Below are 25,106 nucleotides of genomic sequence, written 5' to 3'. Positions count from 1 at the left end.
ACGCGGGAAACAATAAAACGGCCAAGTATGAAAAGAAGTCAGTACAAATCAAAACATTTAAATGAAGATTGAGTTTCAGATTGTGAAAAAGTAGTATTCAGTTAGATTGCTTAAAACAATTAAAGTTTGTTTGTTGATATTTTTCTACTCAAACTTACCAAAACAATTTTTTGTTAATTTTATAACGAAATGAAGAGACTGATCCAAATCATGATTTTAAATAAAATTCTTCTCATATGGCGTTTTTATTTTTAGTTCAGAGCTGAGCACTAAGCAGAGTCTAAGCGAACAGAGTAGAGCTCTGAGCAGAGTATGTTCAGAGCTGTCTGATTTAATTAACAACTTGAGCACTAAACTGTCATGATTCATAAAAATGCTACATGCAATTAGTTATTTCTAAATTATCTTACCTTCTGCACTAGAGCTACCAGCCTCTTCCGCCGTTTTTATTGTTTTGACGATGTTTTTTTTTTTTAATTTCATATCAAATTGATTGTGTTCAGTGTTATACTCAGTTAACTTTGTTATTCTATTCTGGGATCACAGGACGCTTTCTGAACATGTTCAGAACTAAGAAAGAAACACGAACTTGAAGCTCTGAACGATCAGATCACAACTATTTTTTTGACAGTTCGAGCTTTACTCTGAACTAAAAAAGAAAAACGCCAATAGACTCTTGAACTGTATCGGGTCAAACCCAAGAAATTCAGCTTCCATTTGTTAAGTGCCCTTTAAAGAGTCTTTCACACGAAACATCATTTAACATCAAATTTCAGGTACGTGTAAAATGACGTTTTCTTTGAACATTTTATCATCTGTAGAAGATAAATTGAAATTTAATTAAATATTTATTTGAGCTTAATGTTTTATTTATGATTTTATTACAGTGCTGTCTACGTATTACCAATAACACCTGTCTTGTGTTAATGCGTATCTTCTAGCTATAAAGCATTTAATTTTCCGATATAAATTAATTTAAAATTTGCTGAAATTTGCACAAAATTATTTCAGAAATTCCAAATAAATAGAAACAAATAGTTTGAGAAGTTACCTCTTGCGTAGTGCTTGCTGAGCTTTAGATTATTTGAAAAATATTTGGTTTTAACACTCGAACAAGAATAAAACAAACAAACCTAAAACATTCGAAGAATTTTTTCTGCAATCAGCTGTCAAGTGACGTCACAAAAGTCGATATTAAATATTCCACCTGTCGTTATCGTTATCATTGCACTGTTTTATTTTTTAACTTTTTTTGTTTTGTTTTTTACTTTGTAAATAATTTGTTCACTTAATAACGATTATGTTAAGAATATCTACTAAAATCTGCACAACACTATGCACTCCAATGACACGCAAAAGCTTTTGCTGTCGGTTACTTCATATCAGCGAAACCGACGTCATAACGACCTCCATAGATAAGGATTCAAAGGATTTCCAAGTATCTCTCGAGAATTCCTCTGCTTTAAACTTTTAGCATCACAAATATTTGTACTTTTTAGCAAAATGAAACCGAAATGAAGAATCTTGTAAGTGAGCTGCGAAATCATACAGCAAAAGCTTTAAGTGGTGGTGGCCCAATAGCTGTGGAGAGGCACAGGTCTCGAGGAAAACTTCTGGCTCGTGAGCGTATTGATAAACTTGTTGACAGTGGAACTGCATTCCTGGAACTAAGTTCACTAGCTGGACATGAGTTGTATGGCAAAGAAGTAATCAATTCAGGGGGTATCGTCACCGGAATAGGAAGGATTTGTGGGTTCGTGGTTTTGAAAGGCAATACGAGAATTCTTGGCTTATTTAACACTGATTTTATTTTCTAGAACGGAGTGTGTAATTGTTGCCAATGATGCCACAGTCAAAGGTGGAACCTACTACCCGGTCACAGTGAAGAAACATCTTCGCGCCCAAGAGATAGCCCAAGAGAATCGTTTGCCTTGTATCTACTTGGTGGATTCTGGAGGTGCCAACCTGCCACGCCAAGCAGAAGTCTTCCCCGACAAGTGGCACTTTGGACGGATATTTTACAACCAAGCGAACATGTCAGCGCTTGGTATTCCTCAAATAGCAGTGGTCATGGGTAGTTGCACAGCTGGTGGAGCGTATGTCCCAGCTATGGCTGATGAGAGTATCATTGTTAGAAAACAGGGAACTATCTTCTTGGCTGGGCCGCCATTAGTTAAAGCAGCCACAGGGGAAGAAGTGTCTGCAGAGGATCTCGGTGGAGCCGACCTTCATTGCAAAACGTCTGGAGTTACAGATCACTACGCCACCGACGATGAGCACGCTCTCTATTTAGCTCGAAAAATTGTTAGTAATTTCAATATGCCTGAAACTAACTCCTACACGCACAATGACTCTGAAACTCCAATGGTTAGCCCACAATCAATTCCTTCTTTCTATGAAGAACCTAAATACGACCCTAAAGAAATATACGGAATAGTGGGACCCAATCTTACCAAAAGCTTTGACGTTCGAGAGGTCATTGCTCGAGTTGTAGATGGAAGTCGATTTAATGAATTCAAGAAGTTCTACGGAGAAACTCTAGTGTGTGGCTTTGCAAAGCTGTATGGCCACACTGTCGGCATTGTTGGCAACAATGGAGTTTTGTTCTCAGAGAGCGCTCTGAAAGGGGCTCATTTTATCCAATTGTGTGCTCAGAGGAATATTCCTTTGGTTTTTCTTCAGAACATCACTGGATTCATGGTTGGCAGGGATGCTGAAGCCAATGGAATTGCCAAGAACGGAGCGAAGATGGTTACTGCTGTGGCTTGTGCAAATGTCCCCAAATTCACCGTCGTTATTGGAGGATCCTATGGAGCTGGAAATTACGGTAAGACCTTAATACATTTTTTACATATCGCAAAATTAAACTGGCATTTAATTTCAGGAATGTGTGGCCGTGCATATTCCCCACGGTTCCTATTCATGTGGCCCAATTCACGTATTTCAGTGATGGGTGGGGCTCAGGCAGCTAATGTCCTTGCTCAAGTCACTTCCGACCAGAAAAAACGAGATGGCAAGGAATTGAGCGAAGTAGAAATCAATAAGATGAAATCTTCGATTGAGGAGCGGTTCGAAAAAGAGGCTTCTCCTTATTACAGCACAGCTAGATTATGGGATGATGGAGTTATTGATCCAGCTGATACTAGAAAAGTTTTGGGATTGAGTTTGATTTCTTCGCTAAGGAACTCTAAAAATCAAACAAAGTTTGGTATTTTCAGAATGTAATTTTGAAGATGGTAAAGAATCTATTTTTAATCTTTGGTGCATTGTGAATGCTTTAAGACGAAATATAACAGAATCTGTTGCATTTATTAGATTTAAGTAAAGAAATGTTGGCATTTATATTTTTATAAATAAATTCAGTTTACTGAATATGGTTTATTGTTATTAATAAAGTTTTAATACTTTTTATAAATGCATTGTGTTTTACTTTTAGCTTAAAAAAATTGAAATATTTATATAAGTTTTTACTGTGATGTGTTATTACGAAGGATATAAGCTATAGGTTTGGTTTAAAAGTAAGAAACGGTATTTTCTTTAAGGTTTTTTATGTCATTCCACAGAAAAATTCAACTGGTTTTGTAATGAACTGTTTTAGACTTCCTGTAAAATCAAATGCAAGGCTTTTTTATAAGTAAACTTACAAACGATGATTTGGTTTGAAAGATTTTTGATTACATTTAAAGTAAGCTAATGTATGTAAATATAAACTCATTACATTTATGTACAATGTACATTCAAGAAAAGCGTTTAATTAAATTATTAAAAACGTACAAAATGAACAATAAGTTTTCCATAAAATGTAAATAAATGTTAATTTTATTTGTAATGTGTCTAGAAAAAGTAATGCTACAGACCATCAAATACATTTTTGTCAAATTTTTTGAAATAACTACAAATTCCGATTCTGCTGTACAAAAATAGGCATTTGTTAAGGCGTAACATATGAAACGTTACAAGAATCCATATTTTGAAAAATATTTCCCGATCTATTATAGCCGTTTTACCGTTTTTGTCATACAAATATTTTTTTTTTAACTGAATAAAATTATCAAAATTAAAATTAAAATTAAAATTATCTTCATTAGCCTCACCTCATCCAACTTGGAGCGTGACACTGGAGATATCTAGCTAGGAACCGAGCTAGATGGAGAAGTTTGTTGGGTGAGGCCCTAGTTCACACAGGACTGTAGCACCGCCTTAAGTAAGCATTAACGAGTGTTACTTCTTCCGGGGTTAGTCTTTTTTGACAGCTGTTACTTGATTTATAATCTTGATTTGAAATCTTGGTTTGCATTTACAAACTTGTTATGGGGACGACTTTTCATTACCGAAGCACGAATTTAATTCAGATTTTTTTTACAGTTAGGTAGGGGTCTCAATAGAACATGTTTAAAATATTAAGGCAAGGAAACACCGTTGATTCAGTAAAGGAAAGTTGAGCTCTTGCTGTTATACACAACGTTTGTAAATAATGCAAATTTATTACCAAAAGAATGGTTCGAATCACGACGCAACTATACCGGGAAAATTGTTGTATGCAGTCATATGAAGTTGCTTGTCTACGCAGATAATCCCGAGACGATTGACACCCTACAAGAGAATATTAAGCGAGTTGTTGCCCAATTATTGCAAATAATTGAATCCTTTCAAGATTCTTATTATAGCAGCTATCCTTAATGATTAATTCACTTTGTCATATTCAGTAAAAAAAGTCGGTTTTGTTAAAAAAAGCTTAAATAGGAGTTGTCAAAATATCGTGTTGGATAGGGTATCTTGGATAGGTGGATTTTTTGATACCTTGTTGAACGAGTTGGATAGCTGTATTGATAGCTGTAAAAAATAAAAACTAATTTCAGCTGTTGGATTCTCTCTGGTAACGCGAACGAGTGTGGACGTGTTTCAGGCAGCGCTTCATTAATTGATTTTAATTCAAAGTTTTTTTTTTTGTGAGAATTAAATTTGCGAGTGATGGATGGTGATAATCACCCTCCTCTTTTGGGGCTGAAGTGGCCTCCAGATAAACGCTCATTTTATGAGAAAATCAATCTTCCATCCAGTTTGCTAAGAGAAAAAGATAAAAAAAAATTATAGAAACAGTTACCAACAAGTGGATTTCAGACGAAGACGCGCAATATTCCGGTTGCGAAAAAGAGATGGATAGTGAGACAAAATAAAAATCCACTAGTGTTAGTGCAACAAATAGCATCGGAAGCCATCGTCTCCCGTTAACTAACTGCGTTATAATTGGGCACGCGCAAAATATCTCAACGGTTGCAGGACAAATTAATCCCCAACCGATAAATGAAAATGTTCTGGAGAACCAACTAGACACCGAAAAGAAAATGTTTAAGGCAGTTATTGCCAGAAAAAGGCGTCAACACGCACCAATGCAGGAGCCAAAAAGAATGGCCGGGGAGGTAGTAAACACCCACAACCGATTCCATCCTTTGGCTGAGAAGGATGAGGAAGTTATTCCACCAAAAAATAATGGAACCAACTCAAGTGCTACAAGTGGCAGTTATATTGAAAGCCTCAACCACGTAAACAACAACGGCAGCAGCAGCATCGATGGAGTTAATGCGAACCCATCTTTAAAAACAGAACCATGGTGTCCTCCCACTTTACCAAAGGCGTTTCAGCAAAGACCATTATGGATTTTATGAGTAAGACTAATTATAACCTAAATAATGTTAAATTTATATCTAATGGTTTTGCAAAACTTAAAATTTTTGTAAGGGATGTAGGGTTGCATAGCTTTTTCATTAAAAAATTCAAGGATCTTGGTATAGATGCCTACTCTTTTACTCCTAAACAATTAAAAAATATAATACTATCTTAAAAGGTATTTCCAGCGTTTTTTCGACTATGGAAATCCAAAATGAATTACTTTCATTGGACCCCTCGTTGAGGGTGACTGTAAAAACTTTCGAGACCAAATGGTCTAAATTAAATGATATACCTCTTGACTTGTTTCTCTGTACTACGGAGGATAGGGAAAGCTTCATAAAACTTAAACAGCTCAAAACTTGCTTACTGTAGTTTGCCCCCGCGGTGCGTGAAATGTCTTAAAGATCATGACATTGGAGCATGCGAACTCAGTCAAAAAACAAAAACATCTGTCGCATCTTGCGTCAACTGTCAATCAGAGGGCCACCCTGCAAGCTACAAGGGGTGCCCAAACAGAGTTGCTTTTCTTAAAAAAAAGGATGCCCTGGTGGAAGCTAAGGCTAAAAAAACAAATTTCTTCGTTCCTTTTGTGAACTTGGCTAACAGCCATCAAGAAAATGTATCTTTTGCAGACGCTGTAAGGGGGAAAAAGAAATCTAATAGCTCGCAACATCCGGAAATTCCAAAAAATGATGTCTCGGATTTCATGAACGAATCCAATAGCCTTTTCGGCTTGCCGATCACCAGCTTAATTGCTAGAACCAAAGATTTCTGGCCTAATTATAAAAAAAGGGACGATTTTCAAAAACCAGGAGCGTACCTGTGCTTTATAGCATCCCTTTCCTCCTCCTCACCATGAATTTTAATGTCATTACTTCCAATGTCAACTCCCTATCCAAAGAAAAAGAAATTGATCTTTTACTAAAAGACACTTTCCCAACCGCAATACTATTGCAAGAAACTTGCCTTTCAAAAAGCCTCAACAAATGTCGTTTTAACAACAGTTACGATTTTATAAGAAACAATGAAGGTCGAGGAACTGGAATTCGCCTAAAAAATTCCTTAAATTTTGACCAAAAGTATTTTTCAAACAGCTTTATTTCGGCAACAATAGCCTCTATTCCCTTTAATTCACTTCACTCTGCTGGATCCTTAGCACTTGTCTCTATTTACATTCCCTGCAACGCTGGCTCCACGTTGCCGACTGCATTGGATAGCCTGTTCTCTTCCTTACAATCCTTTACCTACATCATAATCGGTGGTGACTTTAACTTTAGACACCCACTCTGGGGTGACACGGTCATAAACCAAAATGGCTCCTATTTAACCTCATGGTTTCAAGATAGCCATTTTCTCAATCTAGTAATTGTAGCGGCTCAAGGCCCTACTCGCCCTAGCTCTGGCTCTTATATCGACTTTTTTATTATCTCGTCTAACCTCAGAAGCAATAACAACATTGTATGCTTAACTCTAGACCTAATATCGGATCATTTCTCGGTCTTTATGAATATTAAATTGACACAAAATGTAACACTCCCTGACTTTCCGCAACATTCGATTAGCTTCAAAAACACTAATTGTTCGTCTTTTAACAGCTCTCTTGGCCAAAAACTCTCATGTATAGATATTCCCACAGCAAAAAATCTATCCAATTCTGAAATAGATAACATTATTGAGGCAATGACAACAGCGATAATCACCTGTATGGACAATCACAGTAAAAAAGCGCCCCCTCGTAAAAACTGGTTTAACATAACGGAAGCAACGTTAAATTTATTAAAAATTCGAAAAATTTGGAAACAAAAACTAAAAAGGATCTTCCACCACTATGGAGATCGTATCAGTCAGCAATATACAGAACTATCTGCGCGTATAAGTAGCCTCAGTAAAATTATCAAAGACAGGGTTCGCATAGAGCTTAACGAAGAGTTCAGAAACAAATTGAATAGTCTAAAACCCTTCTCTAACGTCTTCAAAGTAATCGACCAAATCACGGGGAGAAAAAGGAATAATAATCTAACGGATGTTGCTTTATCTTTTGGTGATAGAACTTACACCGCCTCTTCTGAAAAAGTAGAAGCATTTAGTGCCTTCTACTTTGACTTGTACTCGCTTAAATTTCCACCTAACAACCCTGAATCTTCTCTGGAAGTTATGACTTTTTACAGCTCCTTCAGCAGTTGGAATGAAAATATCCAGATTACGAATTTCACTCCTTCAAATAGATCTAACGATACTCGTGACGATCGCTTTACCTCTCCCAATGTTGTCGAGTCAATTATCCATTCATTTAATAACAAAAAATCTGCTGGCCTGGATAAAATTTCTAATTCTATCCTGCGCAAGGCTAGAGCAACATTAGCCCAATTTTTAAACCAGTTTTGAACAATTGTCTCAATAATTGTTATTTCCCAGAGAAATGGAAAAAAGCCATACTAATCCCTATAAAAAAAGGAACACTCCCAACACAATTGACAACTATCGGCCAATATCTCTCCTATCCAACCTAGGAAATATTCTGGAAAAAGTAATTCTTTTAAAAATGCTTAATCTGTTTGAATCAAATAATCCTGTACAGGACCAACAATTTGGGTTTAAGCGTGGCCATTTCACTGAGCACGCACTCCTTTACTTTCAAGATAAAATTCTAAACAATCTGAGAAATAAAAACTGCACCGTCGCCTGCGCCTTGGATTTAAATTGATGGCGAGTTTATATTCGTGACGAAGTATCATACTCACTTTTTGTGCAATTTTTCTATGTATTAAATAATTTTGGGTAATTTTGTTTTTAATCTAAGAAAATAATGCATTTATGAACTCATCAAAGTACATTTTGGCCATCTATCGGCAAATAGAAATACTTTGAGCAAAGCATCCATTTTCCAAACTCACCCACGCCCATTGGAAACTTGGCGTTGTCAACAAACTGACAATCTGACATTTCAAATGTTTTGAACGAAAAAACAAGATACTACTCTTTCTTCCTTCATAAATTCGTATTCCCATTTGAGAAAAAACGTTACTGTGCTATAGAACCGAATCAATTTTACTCCGTAGTCGGCGACTGAAAAAGTCTCAAAAAATATTAAAACCAATTAAATAAAACTAGTTTGAAACTAATTTAATTAAGTGCATTCAATTCAGGATCATCACACTGCAGTGAATCAAATGTGAGTAATCGAATAACTGTGACAAACGTACTTTATTAGATTTTTTCCCAATTGAAAATTCCGATACTGTGCGATTGCGATGTGCGGCCATTTTTTCCTCCTTCGTTTTTATATTGGGAGTGACTAAGATAACACTATTTACTTCACTCGTCCGTCAACGACCGACGACCGTAACTCATGAATAATATTCGCGTGTAATATAGTTTTGGTTCGTTCTAACTTTGGCATTGCACTTGGAAGTTGTTGGTATGCAAGGAATCTTGCATCGCATTCGGAAAGGTTTATTTTCGAGTCGAGCGAGGCAGGTCGGTAGTCGAGTCGGTTATCTCCTTTTTTCTCAAATTTTCAATTTCAATTTCAGTCCTCGTATTTCTTTTCTTTCGTGTACTGGTTCTGGTTTTTCTAGAAGGCAATTTTTGTCCTCTGTCGTTCGTTGGAAAAAAAAATACAAAATAAAAAGTGTGTTTTTGCTCTCAAGATATAAAGACTTTTGAAAAGACCAAAAAGGCAATTAGAATCTCGAGTTTATTTAAAGAAATACAACAAGAAAATAATAGCCTTGGTGAGTGCATTGCGTTGCGATTGCGATTGAAATTCTAACAACCCCCAGCGTTTTAAATTTTTCCGGTGGTGAAGACTGAAGACTTAAAGAAAAAAACATGTCTCCGTCCCATCGCCGCCGCCGTCGTCTTTGTCATGGTCAATCGGTATTCTTCGACCTACTCCTTGGGCTCTTTTCTTTTTTATTTTGCTGGCACTGGCAGATCGGGATGTAATCTGATAAAAAATTATTCTCTGTGGGGAGATGTCCTTGTGAAAATAAGGAAAAAAAACTAAAAACCAATAAACATGGATGGTTGCTGTTTTAAAACTTGGAACTTCTATCTAGGTTTTCTGCCTTATGGTCTCCTACGTCTCTTCCACTTAGCTGAATATTGTAGAATTTGAAGTATGTTTTTTTTTTTTTGTTAATTTTCAAGTCGAGTCGTGCCGGTGAAGACTCTAGTAGACTCGTGGAGTCAAGACTAGATACAAAAAAGGTAAAGTTCGGTTTGGACTTTTCGGGGGGATAGACATGATTGCGTCATCGGATTGATTCGGTTGTGTCTTCAATAAATTTTGTATCTAAAATCGGACTGACTTCATTAAATTATAATTTTAGATCGGAAAAAAATAAACTGGATTTGCTTTGAAAGTAACACCGGGCTGTGTATAGCTGTATCAAGTACATTCATTTATATTTTTGATTTCAAGTGTTGCCATATGCAAATTAAATCCTATAAAAATAGAAGTCATTGGCCAAAAATTTGATAACTTGGCATACAAAAGTATGTGATGTGACTCATTTCGGTATTTTTTCTTGTGGCAATAATTGTTTAGATTAAAACAGTAAACTTTGAATCATTTCCTATAAAAAGATAAATAATAAAATGCATAGGTAGTAGTTTTATAAATATTAATATATCTGCAGAAATATTTGAAGCCTTTTGATATTCATAAGTACCTATCTTGTTGGTAAAACAACTTAAACAAAATTGTTTACACTTAATTTCAAGGGCATATTTAACAAGGCTCGAGGCTAAAGTAAACCTACGTACTTTAGTGATGATAGTGTTGAACAGTTTGAAGATCAACATTTTTGCATAAATTAAATTGACAATATCAATAAATAGTCAAATTGTCTTTACGAAATTAAAACATCAGACTCATTTTGCTAAACGGTAATGTAAAAAGCTAACTCTCCATCGGAGAACAACGTATTAACCAAATTTCGATTTTTTGTAACACACAAAATTGTGATTACAATAGAATTCGTGACAGGCACGATTAATAATTTGATTCGATCTAAAATTAGATTTGTATCTATATATAAATATAAATTGGAAAATACATTTTTTAATTAAATTGGCTTCAGTGGATTTTTATCTGAAGAACCGGGAACAAAAGGTTAAACTCGGCAGCTGTCTGAATAACTCCAAGGTTTTAAATCTTGGACTTCCTCAGGGATCTGTTCTTGTTCTCGTCTTCTTTCTAATATTTATTAATTCTATTTTTGAACAACCTTTTTTTGGCGAAGTAAGGGCGTTTGCAGATGATTTGGCGATTTAAATCATGATGTTCACTTATTGAGAGTTTGTCTTGATGCACCATAAACTTTTGGTAAGCAACAAACTAAACTTATGTTTTTTTCCTCAGCTCTAACGTGACTCTAGACATTAATGTCGTATTCCACTCATCGAACTGTGCAAGGTATAATTTGCATTTAAGATCCTTTCAAAATCCGTATCACTATTTTAATGCTAATGTTTCTTGCGACACCAACTGCTTTCAAATTGAAAACGTTCACTGTTTTAAATAATTGGGTGTTCTGATCGATAGAAAATTGACCTGGTTTGAACATATTTTAGGGCTTAAACAATATTTCCTTTCAACAATCCGTTGTTTTTATCGCTTTAGAAAGTATTTGTCTGATAACACCATGAAAACTGTTTACTATGGGATTTTTCATTCTCGAATGCGATACGGTATAAGCTTTTGGGGAGGTGCTTATCAGAACAAAATGAAGACGCTTATTGTGCTCCAAAAATGCGCTATAAGAAAAGTCTGTAACTCACCCCGTCTCTCTCATTCCATGGAGCTTTTTAGGCGTATAAAGATTTTGCCTGTCAGTCAGTTATTTTATTACAAGGTTCTCAAGATTTTCTTTATTAGAGGCGGGTACTTGCAGAGTCCAAAATGTGAAGACTATATCTTACACAGTAATTACCAATCCTTAGTTGCCATTCCTTCTTTTCGTACTACAAGCTTTAGAAACTCGTATCATGTTGTCTCCTGCAAATTGTATAACCGCCTTCCACCTAGCCTACGCAACCTACCAACTCTATTCGCCTTTTTCGAAAAAGTAAAACTGGAGCTATATTGTTTAATTTTTTAATTCAATTAATACTGTCAATGAATTTGAATTTGTTTTATCTTGTTTCTTTTGAAAATGCATTTTGATTTAATTCCTTTAAATTTTTTAACTTAACTTTCCTTATATTGTATACCCCACATCCAAATTAGAGTCGTGTTTTTGTTAGAAGTGTAACATATAAATTTGATTAAGAAAAAAAAAATAACTAAAGGGATCTACAACAGTATTGTAAATAATAAAATATCGATGTGAATTAACTTTTTTAAGTCATGTTAGATTATTTATTTTTTTGTATTAAAAGTTTTTTTTCTATACTTTTTTTTTGTTGTTCCTAATAATATAATAATTTTGTCTACATTTCGATACATAGAGTGGGAGGGGGGCTTCCCTAGAAAACAAATTTTGTATAGTTCTTCTTAAGTTGGTTCTCCCGGCCGACCACTGAAGAAAATATTTTTTTTTATTTTAACATTCAGTATATTATTTCTTAAATTCAACAGTCGGGCCCCTATTTGAGCTATGCCAAATTAGAAGATCAGCTAAAAAAAGAAAGGTATTGTGGGGTCAGCAAGATAAATTAAAAATGTAGCCTAATATTAACGAAGAAACCCTTATTAAGAATTTAAATGTCGTAGGTAAAATGGTTGTTTCTAAGCGTGTTTTTCATACATATTCCAAAAAAACAATGAATGTTCTTAAAATTGTTTGTAGCCTTAAAATAGTCTTCAATAAATCATGCCAGATGTCAATAGGCATTTTCTCAAGTTTCATATAAATACGAGGGGCGTTCAATATATTCTCGGTATCGATATGAAGGAAAATGCGAATTCAATTTAAATTGTTTTTATTTTTCAATATAATCTCCCCTAACATCAATGCATTTGTTACATCTTGAGATAAGCTTTTTTAAACCCTCAAAAAAATAAGTTTCCTCTTTCCCTGCAAAATACCCATTTATTGCCGACTTGAGTTTTTCATCATCCGAAAATCTTTTTCCACGAAGACATTTTTTCAAATCCGGAAACAGGAAGTAATCACTAGGGGCAAGGTCTGGACTATAGGGTGGATGTTGAATTTCTTCAAACCCACAATCTCGCACAGCAGCCTTCGAAACTCGCGCCGTGTGAACAGGAGCGTTGTCATGAAGAAGCAACACAGCCGCCGCGAGTTTACCCCGTCTTTTCTTTTTAATTTCCTTCCTAAGTGGAAGCGTAGGATTTGGCGTTGATGGTTTCACCTTTTTTTTGTACTCAATGAGTAAGATTCCCTTTGAGTCCCAAAAAACTGTGGCCATGAGCTTCCCGGCAGACGGAGTGACTTTGAACTTATTCGGGGGGTCTGTTCCTTTTTTATGGCACTGCATGGACTCTTGTTTGCTTTCAGGGTCATAGTGGTGAACCCATGTTTCGTCCCCAGTAACAATCCGATACATAACACCGTCCGCGTTCTCACTACACATCTCCAAAAGCTCTCTATAGCATGCGATTCTCACTTTTTTCTGAGGCGCTGTGAACATTCGTGGCACACACCTTGCACTGACCTTTGAAAGGTTAAGATGGTCATGAAGGATGGTGTGAATGGTACCAGTCGAAAGCTTGGTGATCACTGCCATCATTTTCACCTTTATTCGGGCATCCTCGAGAACAAGTTTTTCGACTTCTTTGATGCTTTCTCCCGTACAAGCACTAGCCGGGGCGCCGGAGCGGGGGTCGTCTTCAATGCTTTCTCTGCCTCTCTTGAACTCACTTGACCACTTTTGCACAGCTAATAATGAAGGTGCGGAACCCTGGTAAACTGCCACCATTTCTTCATGAATAGTTTTTTGACTTTTTCCTTGCTTAGTGAGAAATTTAATTACAGCGCGATGCTCAATTTTCACCATCATCGTCTCAGTTGCCATTATGATTCTGTTTAAATAGAGTTTTAACGGTAAATAATAATCACATTTATATGAAATTTTACATGAATGCACTAAAATAGTATTACTTGATAAATAAGTCAATTTATATATATAACAACAGCTTCACCTCGATACAGAGAATATATTGAACGCCCCTCGTATATGAGTCATTAACCAAATTTTCTTAGACCCGAGTACTCGATACCTCACAGTTTAACACGGTACTGGAGTTCTCGGGCAAAACCCTAAAATTCAGTTTTCTCAAGGTATTGGTTATTTCCCAGGTGAAATTAAGTGCTCTAAAATTTTATTTAGATTTTACCTTTACCTATTGAGTACTGAAAATTTAAAAAACTCCCACATGTAATTGATTACTTCAGAGCAATAGTGATCATTAAAGAAGTTATTGTTTTCCTTTATTCACTACGAGTTTAAAGGCAATTTAATACAAGAAACAATGGTTTTTAAATTTAGAAATTACAAATAATAAGATAAAATAACTTATAACCTAAACTCATAAATCTGAATTTCGTGATAAAGATTCAAATCTAAAGTGCCTGGCTACATACTCCATCATCTAAGCATATCCATGGACTAAAACGATGGATGCTCTACATCTTATTGGCTTAGGCTTAGTTGAGAGATGGGGATGTTACTGACTCATCATTGCGGTCATAGCATTTCACCACACTCATTTTCATGGAATCACATACGCATTGGGAAATTTCACCGATGAATCACGTACTTTTTCATCAATTATAAATGGAATCTAGACCCTTTTTAGACTCTTCAGATAACACCATATGTTTCCATATGTTTGCCAACCACTTAATGGATGATTTTTTACTGCGCTTCCTTTTCATTCATATCCTTAAAAAATCAATCTGTTATAATGTCACGTTTGAAGAGACTCGTTCTTTTTGCTGTATTACTCGAATCTGGAATGCATTTCTACATTTTCCTGTCATTGCAATACAGGCATTCAGAACTTGCTTTAAAACCTTCACTTCCTTTTCTTTCTCTCGTATTGTGTATTCGGCAAGAAAAGGCAGAAAAGGTACCTACTAAAAAACACTTGTGCAGATTTAAGATTGTGTGATGTTTCTTTTTCTCAAATTGCAAAATTAAACATAATTTTTTCAAAAAAATATTTGTATAAAGATTTAATTTTTAATCAGCTTCGGATATTTATTTAATTTTTTTTGTTGAATATGTATTCATTGTATTCAAATCAATTCACAACTAATCGCAGTTTTTTTGAAAATGTTTCATTCATCATTAAAATCATTAAGAAATACAATTTTGTTCCTGGGGTCTTTGATAAAGGAAGATTCATATTCGAAAATTTAACTCACACCTGCACCACTTGTGCAGAGGCAAAGCAGCTGTCATTCTATTGAATTTTCGGCATCTAATAAAGAAGATACAATTAAAACTTTGCTTTGTTTCTGTTTGTGTTTTGACATTAAAGACTTTTTTTTTAACTAAATTAGAGGCGTAGCATCGGCGCGGCGGCTGTTACTCAGAAAAGAAAGAAACAATGAATTGTTTATTTCAATTTTTTATAATTGTTGATAACTAAATGGTTTTTAATTTGTTGACTTTCAAAATATAAAGGATTTTCATACAAAAAAAAAATAAACTCATTAAGGAATTATTTTTAGTTTAAGTTTTTTTTTTTTAAAGATTTGAGATCCGAATTGCTGGCAACTCTATTAAACCAAAAAAAAAATCATGTTTCTTTATTTGTGCATACATTGCACTCCGCATGAGTTGTTCCCCCTTGAAAACAGCATAGACTTAAGAGGACTACGAACGATGCCTCTGTTTGGTGCATGTCGACGACGACCTCGTATATGGTCGAATACGAAATGCGAAGTACTGCATGTTGTACACTCATCGTTGTTTTATCAATGGGATGGGCGAACAGGCGAACAGTAACACTAATCCGTCAGTTCTTTTCCCCACATAGCTTCCGTTTAGTGGGCTCTTGTAAACCCACTGGTATTTCCAATTGACTTGTGGTGGGATAACAAGTTTTTTTATGCTTAAAGGTACTACTTTATTTTTTGAATATGAATATTATTCTCTTTGCTAAAAGTAGGAGTATATTATTTTGTTGTTGTGATATGTTCAAGGATGATTTACTTTCTTTTAGACTTGCTCAAACTGATCGCGTGTTGCTAGCCGGCATTATGGTGAAAGGGTCAATAAGTTATTTCTAATTCTAAATGTTACCTTATGACCTATTTGAGGTAATCATGTTACCGTAGAAAAGGGAGTTGTAATATATGTATTGATAAATCCATTACCATACCAAAATGAAAACCAAAACCAACTAGCATATCGACGAATTAAAGAGTTCCGTAAACTAGTTCCAAGTGTATGCTTTTCTCGGTTTTAAAGATTTGCGCTCTGATCGAGATAAAAGAATACAAGAAAAAACAAAAACAAGTGGGAGATAATATATTTGTCATAAATAGAATGAAACAACAGAATAGGTTAAATACAGAAATGCTAATGCGGTTCATGGGGGTTTATGAACGAGAAATAGGTTGCTCGCATTGTTGTGTGCGGTTGTGATTTATAAAATGTCATGTTGTAATTGTGAAGCTACAGTTATGACCACATATTCGTTTTTATTATGTTTTAAATTTGTTTGTTTATAAACGTGAATACTAATTAAAAGTAATAATTGTCATATTGTCTTGTGTGTATTGTCCATATGCCCACCTACTCCATTGTGTGTTTTTTTTTTTAATTAAATCTTTTTAATGAGCGAATTGTTTCCAAGGGCTTAACTTATTTTATTCTCTTTTGTCACATAAGTGATGTCTGTCTGATGTGTGTACAAAAATAAATCTGCTCTGTAGAGTAAACAATGCTTCAGAAATATTCTTTTCCATGTTGATTGATTAAACTTTTTTGCAACTTTATTTGCTAACCTAAGATTGAAATGCGGAAATTTGTTTACAAATAACTTTAACAACGTCAGCAAAAGTAATTGAATTAAGTTGACTTTTATTCATTTTAAAATTTTGATTTACTAACAACATGTAAAGTTTGTAAGATTTGAATAAGTTCTTTATTCTTATTAGATCTATGAAGTCTAAAAGAACAAAACTGTTGTAAAAATCTTATTTAACATATAAATATAATAAAATCGACAAAGTTAAATTTTGTCCATGTAAGTAAAAACAAACATACACATTTATTATGAAACGCAATTTCATTCAAGTCCATTTTTTGGCTGGCTTCGCAGTAGCACTTTCTATTCCTCCAAATTTTCTAAAACTTTGTAAATGGTTGCTGGCTATAGCTTACCGACTAAGTTGGTGATATTTTGAATTTAAATAAATGGTTTCTTGATTATTGCGTAATAATAAAAAATGTCCAAAGGAGTCGTCCAAATCCATGAACTTCAATAATAGAAAATTTATTAAAATGGGTCCGTAAAACATGCCGTGGACCGAAACTTTATTTTTAACTTCAACATGGAAGAAAAACTGCATTTTATCCCACCACTCCAGAATCTGCACCAAACTATAACTCTGTAGATGATTTTTCATCTTGACATTATTTTCCGAGCTGTATACGCGGCAATTTCATTTGAGAACATAGCCACTGGTATAAAAAAAAAATACGCCACATCAGAAAAGATTTGTTTCCAATTCCATACGTTCTGGCTGTCATTAGGTTAGGTTAGGTTAAAGTGGCTGAAGATTCAGAATCCACGCACTTAGGCCAAAAGAAAAGACCCATTTTGATACCACATGAATCTAGAGAATTACTTCTTACTAGTCGAACCATTTGAGCTTTTTATAAAGCGAAGAAGATTTTCTAGCTAGTTAACTGGGAATATCAAAAGAGTAGTCTCCCAGATGAAGTTTGCGTCTTAGTGAAAGAGCAGAGATTGTTTCCCCTTCTTCCTCGTCCATACAGCTCCTGCAGAAGTCATTTGAGGTTACACCAAGTCGTATTGCGTGTCTGCCTATAAGACAGTGTCCCGTAAGAACACCAATTAGGAAGCTTATATGAGATAACAAGTCTTTTGAGCGCTTTAGGTCCAATGTGGCCATATGAGTTTTGTGGCTGCGCATGTTGGTAAATTGTTCCACCTAGAGTTTGTTATCGCAAAAGCTGTTTCTTTTAGCAGAAGTTTACATGTAGCTATCGGTATACCTATCTTCTCCCTTTCAGGTGAAATAGGTATGACGGTTCAATTTTTAGCGAGTTTATCGGCTCTACAATTTCCTGTGATGTCTTTGTGGCTCGGCACCCAACAGAGGTGAGTGTTAAATTGTTGCGCCATCTCCATAAGAGATGATCGACAATCGAGGTCCGTTAGGGATTTGGTTGAGATACCGTCAAGGGATTTGATAGCAGCCTGACTGTCAGAGAAGATATCACGTTTTCTCTTAGCCAGGAGAGAACCTCTTTCATCGCTTAAATTACCGATTGGAAGACGCTGCAATGATTGGGGAGGCGGAATGAGATGCTTAGATTAAGGTTTTCTCAGTACACACCACTACAAACTCCCTCATTTGTCTTGGATCCATCTGTATAAAAATGAATGCTTTTGTCATCCAGAAGTTTTTTGTCTTCCCATTCATCTCTGCATGGAATGGATACTTGGAAGTTTTTTCCAAATTAGGGTTTTGGAATAGTGTATTCTATGTACTTTGGTATAGAACCAAAGAGGTTCAAAATGATGGAGTGCCCCACATTGTTGTTGTTCCATTGAGATGAGGCGTTGAGTCTTATAGCTGTACGCGCTGTTTGTTGAAGATGTCGAGGGGTGTCAGATGGAGGAGAGTGTCTAACGCTGCTGAGGATGTGGTTCTCAATGCCCCGCTTAAGCAGAGATGTGCTGAGTTTGTCGTAGTATGTGACTTTCTCCAGTGCAGCCCACCATACTGTAAACTTGTCATTAGAGTCAATTGGATCTTTAAAACGAATAATACGAAATGTTTGTGCAAAATTTATCTCAGACTAGTTCATGGTTGACCCGTTAAGATTAATAACGTTAAGAATCCATGACTGTTGTTCGCTTGCATACAAATCTCATGCACAAACTTCTGTTCCACACTCACTTTGTTTTTTTTTTTCAATATATGTATAGTAATAATCGTTGTCTTTGTCAAAACAACCTGTGATCTTAAATCCATCATATCTTAGTCACACAAATAATTTTTAAATCCGAAAATTCCAACTTTACAAAAACAATTTGAAAAAACTTCATATTGTAAAATGGATAAATACATAGACTGTCAAAATGTCTGTATATAGCTTTTAAAAAGTTATTTGGCTATCAAACGGACAATTTTATCTGTCTTGTCAAATGATGGGAATAGAAAATAACGTACATACATATGCTAATCGAAAACATACGCCCACTCGGTTCACTAATCAAAAAAGATACCAATATTTTATATTAATCAGGAAGAACATTCTTTGATGTCAGAATTAAAGGACTTATGTAGGCCTAAAATTGGCCTAAGTCGTCAAACCTTACTATTGTTCTAGACGTGAGCCCGGTCACATGTTAAAAAAAGAATGTAAGTATTAAGCGAGACAAAAAAATTCCGTTACAACGATTTAACCTGAAATTCATTTTTTTGTTTAAGATAATTGTACCAACACCCAAAGAATCGTAGATTACTTATTTTGTTTATCTATTTACTTGTCGAAAAAAAAAACAATTAAACAAATGAAAACATGATAATTGTTGCAGAAAACCATGCAAATAAGAACATGAATATTTGTTGCGTAAATCCATGTTAGGTGGAGTTTGAAGTAGTTAAACGCTAGTTAACTACTAGTTAAAGGCTCCTATTGATTTTTCTTCAATGATTTCCTGAAGTTTTTAAAATCAATCAAAATGTTAGCACTTAGTATTTCTATTTCCAATTCATTAAACTAATGTCTCTCGAGACTTCTATTCATTTGTACGGACTTTTTTATATCTATAAATTCAAAAATAAAATTTAGATGTTTTGTTCAAGCCGAATAGTTTTGTAAACAAATGTTTTAATTTAATTTTATTGTTATCGGTGTAAATTCAGTTATAATTTTTGTTTAAGGTACTAAATAATAAAAACCATAGAATAATAACTTTTTCATTTCTTAGTCAAATTTTTGTAATCCATATAAGGAAAGTTCAATAGAGCGTTAAAAAGAATCCAACGGCTATTTAAGAATCCAACCACACCTTAAAGTCATTAAAATTATTTATTTCGATATTTTAAAAAATGTAAATCAAAATTAAATCACAAAATAACAAAAAAAAAATGCAAAATATCTCAAAATGTTGTTGACGAGTCTGAGTGATTATTATTTTTTTTGCTCATCATGTACCTATTGCTAATTATGAATATATTCAGACTTTCATTACTTCCATACTTCACCAAGTGCTTATGAACTGTAAGTGGATGAATGTACAAGTATATGTGTGCATAAGTATATATAATATCTTTCCAGAAAGATTCTTTTCTGCATTAAAATGGGGAAACACATTAAGTATTCTTTTTTTCTTCTATTTGGCACCCACTGAGTGCATTGCCATGTTCTTAAGAAATGATTAAATCAGTAGAATGTACTCTGGCGAAAATGGTGGCTTGAAGTTTTTTTTTTGTTTTTTGATAACGATTATTTGGCTATAATACATATTTGAAAAGTTTTCGTTTGTTGGCTGGGACTGGCTATAGGATGAAAATGTTACTTAACCTGAGGGTAATTGTTGATTCTTATCACAAAATGAAAGTATAATTGCTTCCAAATGATTCTATTTTCGTGTTATACAAAAGTTTGTTACTTTTCTCGATTAATCTCGTATGCATGCATGTTAAGGTTGTTGCCATATTTCAGAGATCAATGATTAAACAAATAACTTCAGTTCCAAGGTTTATGAAGATGAACTTATGTTCTTCAAAATATAAATACAATTATGTTATCTAAGCATTAATTGAGGCCCTCTGAACCATTTTTTCAAAGGATAAATACTAATATTTGGTATAATAAAAATACTATTTTTCAAACTTTTGTGTATCATGCTGAAACTTATAACTCGTATTCTTTGTAAAGAGGGAGCCATGTATGCATTTCTTTTTAAAAACGCTATAAAATGAAGACTTATTTTTAGGAGGAACATTTTCGTTTTTCTGTCTAGATTTCGTGACAAGTATAAAACAGCTTTATGTGTGCAAAAATCATACATATTAAAAAGAAACCACTAGATGACCCATCCTGTGAATATTAAACCATAATAAATTTTTAATTTCATAAATTGCATATTAAACTCATTGTAAATGTTACAACTTAAGTCTAGACTTCTTTAACGTTTCAATTCCCTAAAGTTGTACGTAACATTCTACAATCAGTTTAAATATCTAATTATTGATGCTTGTGCCAAACCATGTTTTTTAGTGTCATATTTAAAAACTTAAAACTATACTATAACAAACTACTGATCTGATCAACTGATAAATTTATATTGATATGATATCACTTGGCTTAGGTGTTAGAATTTGTAAAAATAAAATTAAAGCAGATGATTGAATGTCATCAATTTACATAATTTTGTAGCATTCTCAATAAACGAAGAGTTGTAAAGTAGAATTGAAATTTTATATCTACATTCTTAAATGATTGAAGACAATAAATAGATAGGTAGGTTAAGTATATTGAATTTATTAAAACTAAAAACCAAAGAGATGGGTTTTATTATTGACATCAAGTTATGCAATATTTATAGAGGTGTTGATTAGGTTTCTCATTACAAATCAGTCAGATCAAATCTGTGCAAGCCTATACACTTTTTTTTTTAAGGTATACCTTTTCCCTTGCTCAACTTTCATCTGAATTATTAAAGCTCGCAATCAAATTGATTTTGTTAATTAGTGTCGCACTATTCGTAGTTGAGAAGAGTCAACATCGTCCTTGAGAGCTTTTTTTTTGTTTATAATTATTAAATTAAAACCTTAAATGAATAAAAGAATGTAAGTGTGAAAAGATTTAAAGTGTTTATATTAAAAATCTATAAAATTAAAACCCACCCAAGACGAGCAAAAACAGAAAAATAACATTAATTTAATTTCTTACTGTGTTGTAAAAGCTTAAGTGTTTTCTTTTTCTTTCATTGCAGTTTCGAAAGGGTTTAAGTGCTATTGTTCAATTAAATGCATTTTTTTGTTTTGATATGAATTAAAATGATTTAAACGTGTTATACGCATGGACATAATTTTATGTTTTGTGATGCGTACATACTGGATGTAAAAACGTTATGATTTGTGTATGTTAGAGCTATTTGGCAATCACAATAAGTCCAAAAATAGAAGTACACTTCTTTCAAAAACGTATAAATTTCAAAACACTTAGAGTTTTATAACAAAAGGGCGATTTGATAACAGAGCAAAATAAACAATCTAATTGAAATGAGTTTCTATTTATATCACTGCTTACTTTATATCAATGCTTGCTTACTAATTATGTGTGGCGCTTCAGTCCTGTATGCCTTCCTTAACAGACTTTCCTATTAAAGTCGTACCAAAACAGATGTCGCCAGTGTCGCATTCCTAATTGGAAGTAATCGCGAGGTTACTTTCCGCTTTTGTGACTTGTTCCTAGAATTTTCTCAACTTCGCTTTCCTGTAAAGTCTAAATTGAATACTTTTCGGGCGGCGGAGCTGGATTCTTTACGCATGCCCTACATGACCTAGCCATCTCAAAAGTTACACTTTTATTCTCTTGGCTAAATGTACGCTTAGCCGTCTGTTTTTTTTGAGATCTTCCGCAAAGGGATTTTAGATTGTGAACTTATTTTGTCTAAAGCCGCATTGATAAGAACCTTCAGTTTGAACAAAAATACTAGGGTTCAATTTGAAAAGTTAGACAGTTACACCATCTTTTTATATAATACGAGCACACTCAAGGGGATAATACTACCTTTATTATGCAGAGACACATTGTAAGCACTAAGAAAAGAAAAGAGGGTTTGAGAGGAGATGTCCATACACATTGGTTTTGAATTCCTAAATATTTCAAAAACTAGGAAAGACAGAGTGAAGGATGGCATTCCACATTCGCGTAAGTACAGCTTAAGAACAAGAATCTCTGTATCAGTCTGGCTCAAGGTTATACTGATGAGCATTCCTGGAAGAAGGAAGGCAGCTGGCTATTTATCTGGTCCATAGAAGGTTAAAATAACGGTTAAAAAGAGTGAGACAAGAAACCTTATTTCGTCGGCTCTTTTAGACTTTAGCTTAGAGCAATCTTCACATAGCTTTTGTTGTCTATTTGTACATAATCCTGCTGTTAATGTTTACATATTATCAAACTGTGGAATCAGCTTATGGGATTTGAGGAAATAGGTTTCATTTAAAAATAAGTTTGTATTTTGTGTTTTTGTTGATATATGTAAATCATCTGTTGTTTTACTGTCTTTTTTGTTGAAATTTGGTTATTACTTATCAATTTTATTATGAAATAACGAATTTCCTATAATATTGAGAATTATTTTATTTTTATTATTTTATCTTATTTTCGTTTAATCCCAATACAACCCTTTCCAAATGGCCTTCATCTTTTGATCTCTGAACCCCAAACCAATACACCCACTGACAATCTACATTTTGTATCCATATACAATACAATTCTCACATTTCACAATCTTTTCTCTTCCATTTACGAGTAAACTCAATAAACTGTAAAGTCTCCTCGAATGAAGAAAACAAATTATCTTGAAATCAAAAGATATATGACCCAAATATTTCCAGATACGAGAGTATGTACATAAGAATAAGACAAAAAATACGTACTCATTGAAGCATGAACTATCGATTTAATTTTAAAGCAACGCATTTTTTTTTACACTCCTTAAAAAAACAAAGAAAAAAAAACAAAAACATTGAACTAGAAAATCAAATAAACTTCGTTTTTCTAAAATAGAAAATTAATTATAAGTTTCATTTGCAGCTCAACAATGGCCGTTAACGTTTATTCCACAAATGTAACGACGGACAATCTGTCCAGACATGACATGCTTTCCTGGGTAAACGATTGCCTACAAGCACAATTTTCAAAAATTGAGGAACTGTGTACAGGTATGAATTAATAATATTTTATTCACCCCTTTTATTTATTTATTGTCTGAATTTGTTTGGCTTTCAGGTGCCGCATATTGTCAATTCATGGACATGCTGTTTCCTGGGTCAGTGCCAATGAAACGTGTCAAGTTCCGTACAAATCTCGAACATGAATACATTCAGAATTTTAAAATTCTGCAGGCTTCTTTTAAAAAGATGGTAGTCGACAAAGTAAGTACATAAATCATTTTGTACATAACCTTACAAAACCCTAATTGAATGTGATGTAAATTTGTATTTTAAAAGAGAGTCCGTTATTTTATGTTATGTCAGTGTGTTTTTTTTTAAGTTAGTAAAGAACAAATAAATAATGCACTTTGCAACATTTTGTTCTATTATCTCTTTTTCGTATCTTGTGAATGTACACGTACTACATAGATAATACCGGTCGATAAATTGATTAAAGGACGTTTCCAAGACAATTTTGAATTTCTACAATGGTTTAAGAAGTTCTTTGATGCGAATTACGATGGGCGTGAGTATGAGCCTTTAATAGCTAGAGGTGGCATTAAATTAGGTCAAGGTACGTCTGGTTGTGGTGCCAGCATCGGCGGAGGTATGTGCGGCAGTAGTGATCCAATTGAAAAACGTCAGATACAACAGCCAAGCAGAGCAACACCTAGGACAACAGGACAATCAAACAGTTAGTTGAATAAATGAAATGAACAAAATTTAAAATCAAATTAGATTTATTCAATTCAATTTGATTGATTTGTGAGCAATTGTGATTTGTGACAATACAAGTTCTTTGGTGTCACTGTATGTTTTAAAGCATACCTATTTGCTATTGGAAACCAAGAGTAACAAGCGTGAAGCACGATTTTTGTTGTATAAAAATGTGTACTATATATTGATGTTTGTACATAATGTATGTACTAGTAATTTTTGCATGATTTTCAATGTAAGATTGGCCTGCTATCCTGATTCATTTAATTTGTTTTTATGATTATTTTGAATCATGAAAGCTTTAAGAAGAACCAATATATTGTGAAATTATGTTTGAAAGTCATTTATAATTATCTGCGATTAATTTATCGTTAAGTACATACAATGTATATCATTCAAAACTTTTTCCATGTTCATAAATAATTGTCCGCACACATCATGTTTCAAAAAAAAAAAAAACATTCACCACCCACCCCACACAACACGTAGAAGTTAAATTTAAGTTGGTTGAATCTTCTTTCCTTTATCCTTGTATTTTATTTATGGTGATTGTTTTTCTTGTCTTTACAATGGTAAATAAAATTTTATTCTTCATGTACAGTCCATTGAAATGCACATACAAAAGTTGTATATATGTGCATA

The 25,106-nt window shown here is 33.9% G+C and overlaps 2 protein-coding genes across 11 annotated transcripts in view; both read left to right on the top strand.

Annotated features, from left to right (window-relative positions):
• Positions 1 to 1,166: 1,166 nt before the first annotated feature.
• Positions 1,167 to 3,415, top strand: LOC129949425 (probable methylcrotonoyl-CoA carboxylase beta chain, mitochondrial). Its single transcript, XM_056060878.1, has 4 exons — positions 1,167 to 1,438; positions 1,500 to 1,753; positions 1,818 to 2,827; positions 2,885 to 3,415. Exons 1-4 carry the CDS (start codon positions 1,301 to 1,303, stop codon positions 3,223 to 3,225), a joined length of 1,743 nt encoding a protein of 580 aa, XP_055916853.1. The 5' UTR covers positions 1,167 to 1,300; the 3' UTR covers positions 3,226 to 3,415.
• A 5,246-nt stretch (positions 3,416 to 8,661) lies between these two features.
• Positions 8,662 to 25,106, top strand: part of LOC129948786 (microtubule-associated protein RP/EB family member 1) — a 32,064-nt gene continuing 15,619 nt past the window's right edge. For 4 of the 10 annotated variants that reach the window (XR_008781960.1, XR_008781961.1, XM_056059812.1 and 1 more), the window contains exons 1-3: positions 21,500 to 21,653; positions 23,629 to 23,756; positions 23,824 to 23,969. Coding sequence is in view for 8 of the 10 variants with exons in the window: in XM_056059812.1 (XP_055915787.1) it covers positions 21,640 to 21,653; positions 23,629 to 23,756; positions 23,824 to 23,969 (288 nt within the window). In the remaining 2 variants the exon portion in view is untranslated. Of the gene's footprint in view, positions 8,843 to 9,164; positions 9,405 to 21,497; positions 21,654 to 23,628; positions 23,757 to 23,823; positions 23,970 to 24,176; positions 24,442 to 25,106 lie in introns of those variants that run through there. The other 6 variants (XM_056059815.1, XM_056059814.1, XM_056059813.1 and 3 more) reach the window with 4 other exon arrangements.

This window comes from Eupeodes corollae, chromosome 3 (genome assembly GCF_945859685.1).
Source record: "Eupeodes corollae chromosome 3, idEupCoro1.1, whole genome shotgun sequence".
Taxonomy (NCBI): domain Eukaryota; kingdom Metazoa; phylum Arthropoda; class Insecta; order Diptera; family Syrphidae; genus Eupeodes; species Eupeodes corollae.
Note: the sequence above shows the minus strand (reverse complement) of the source record. Positions and strands in the feature narration are given on the sequence as shown.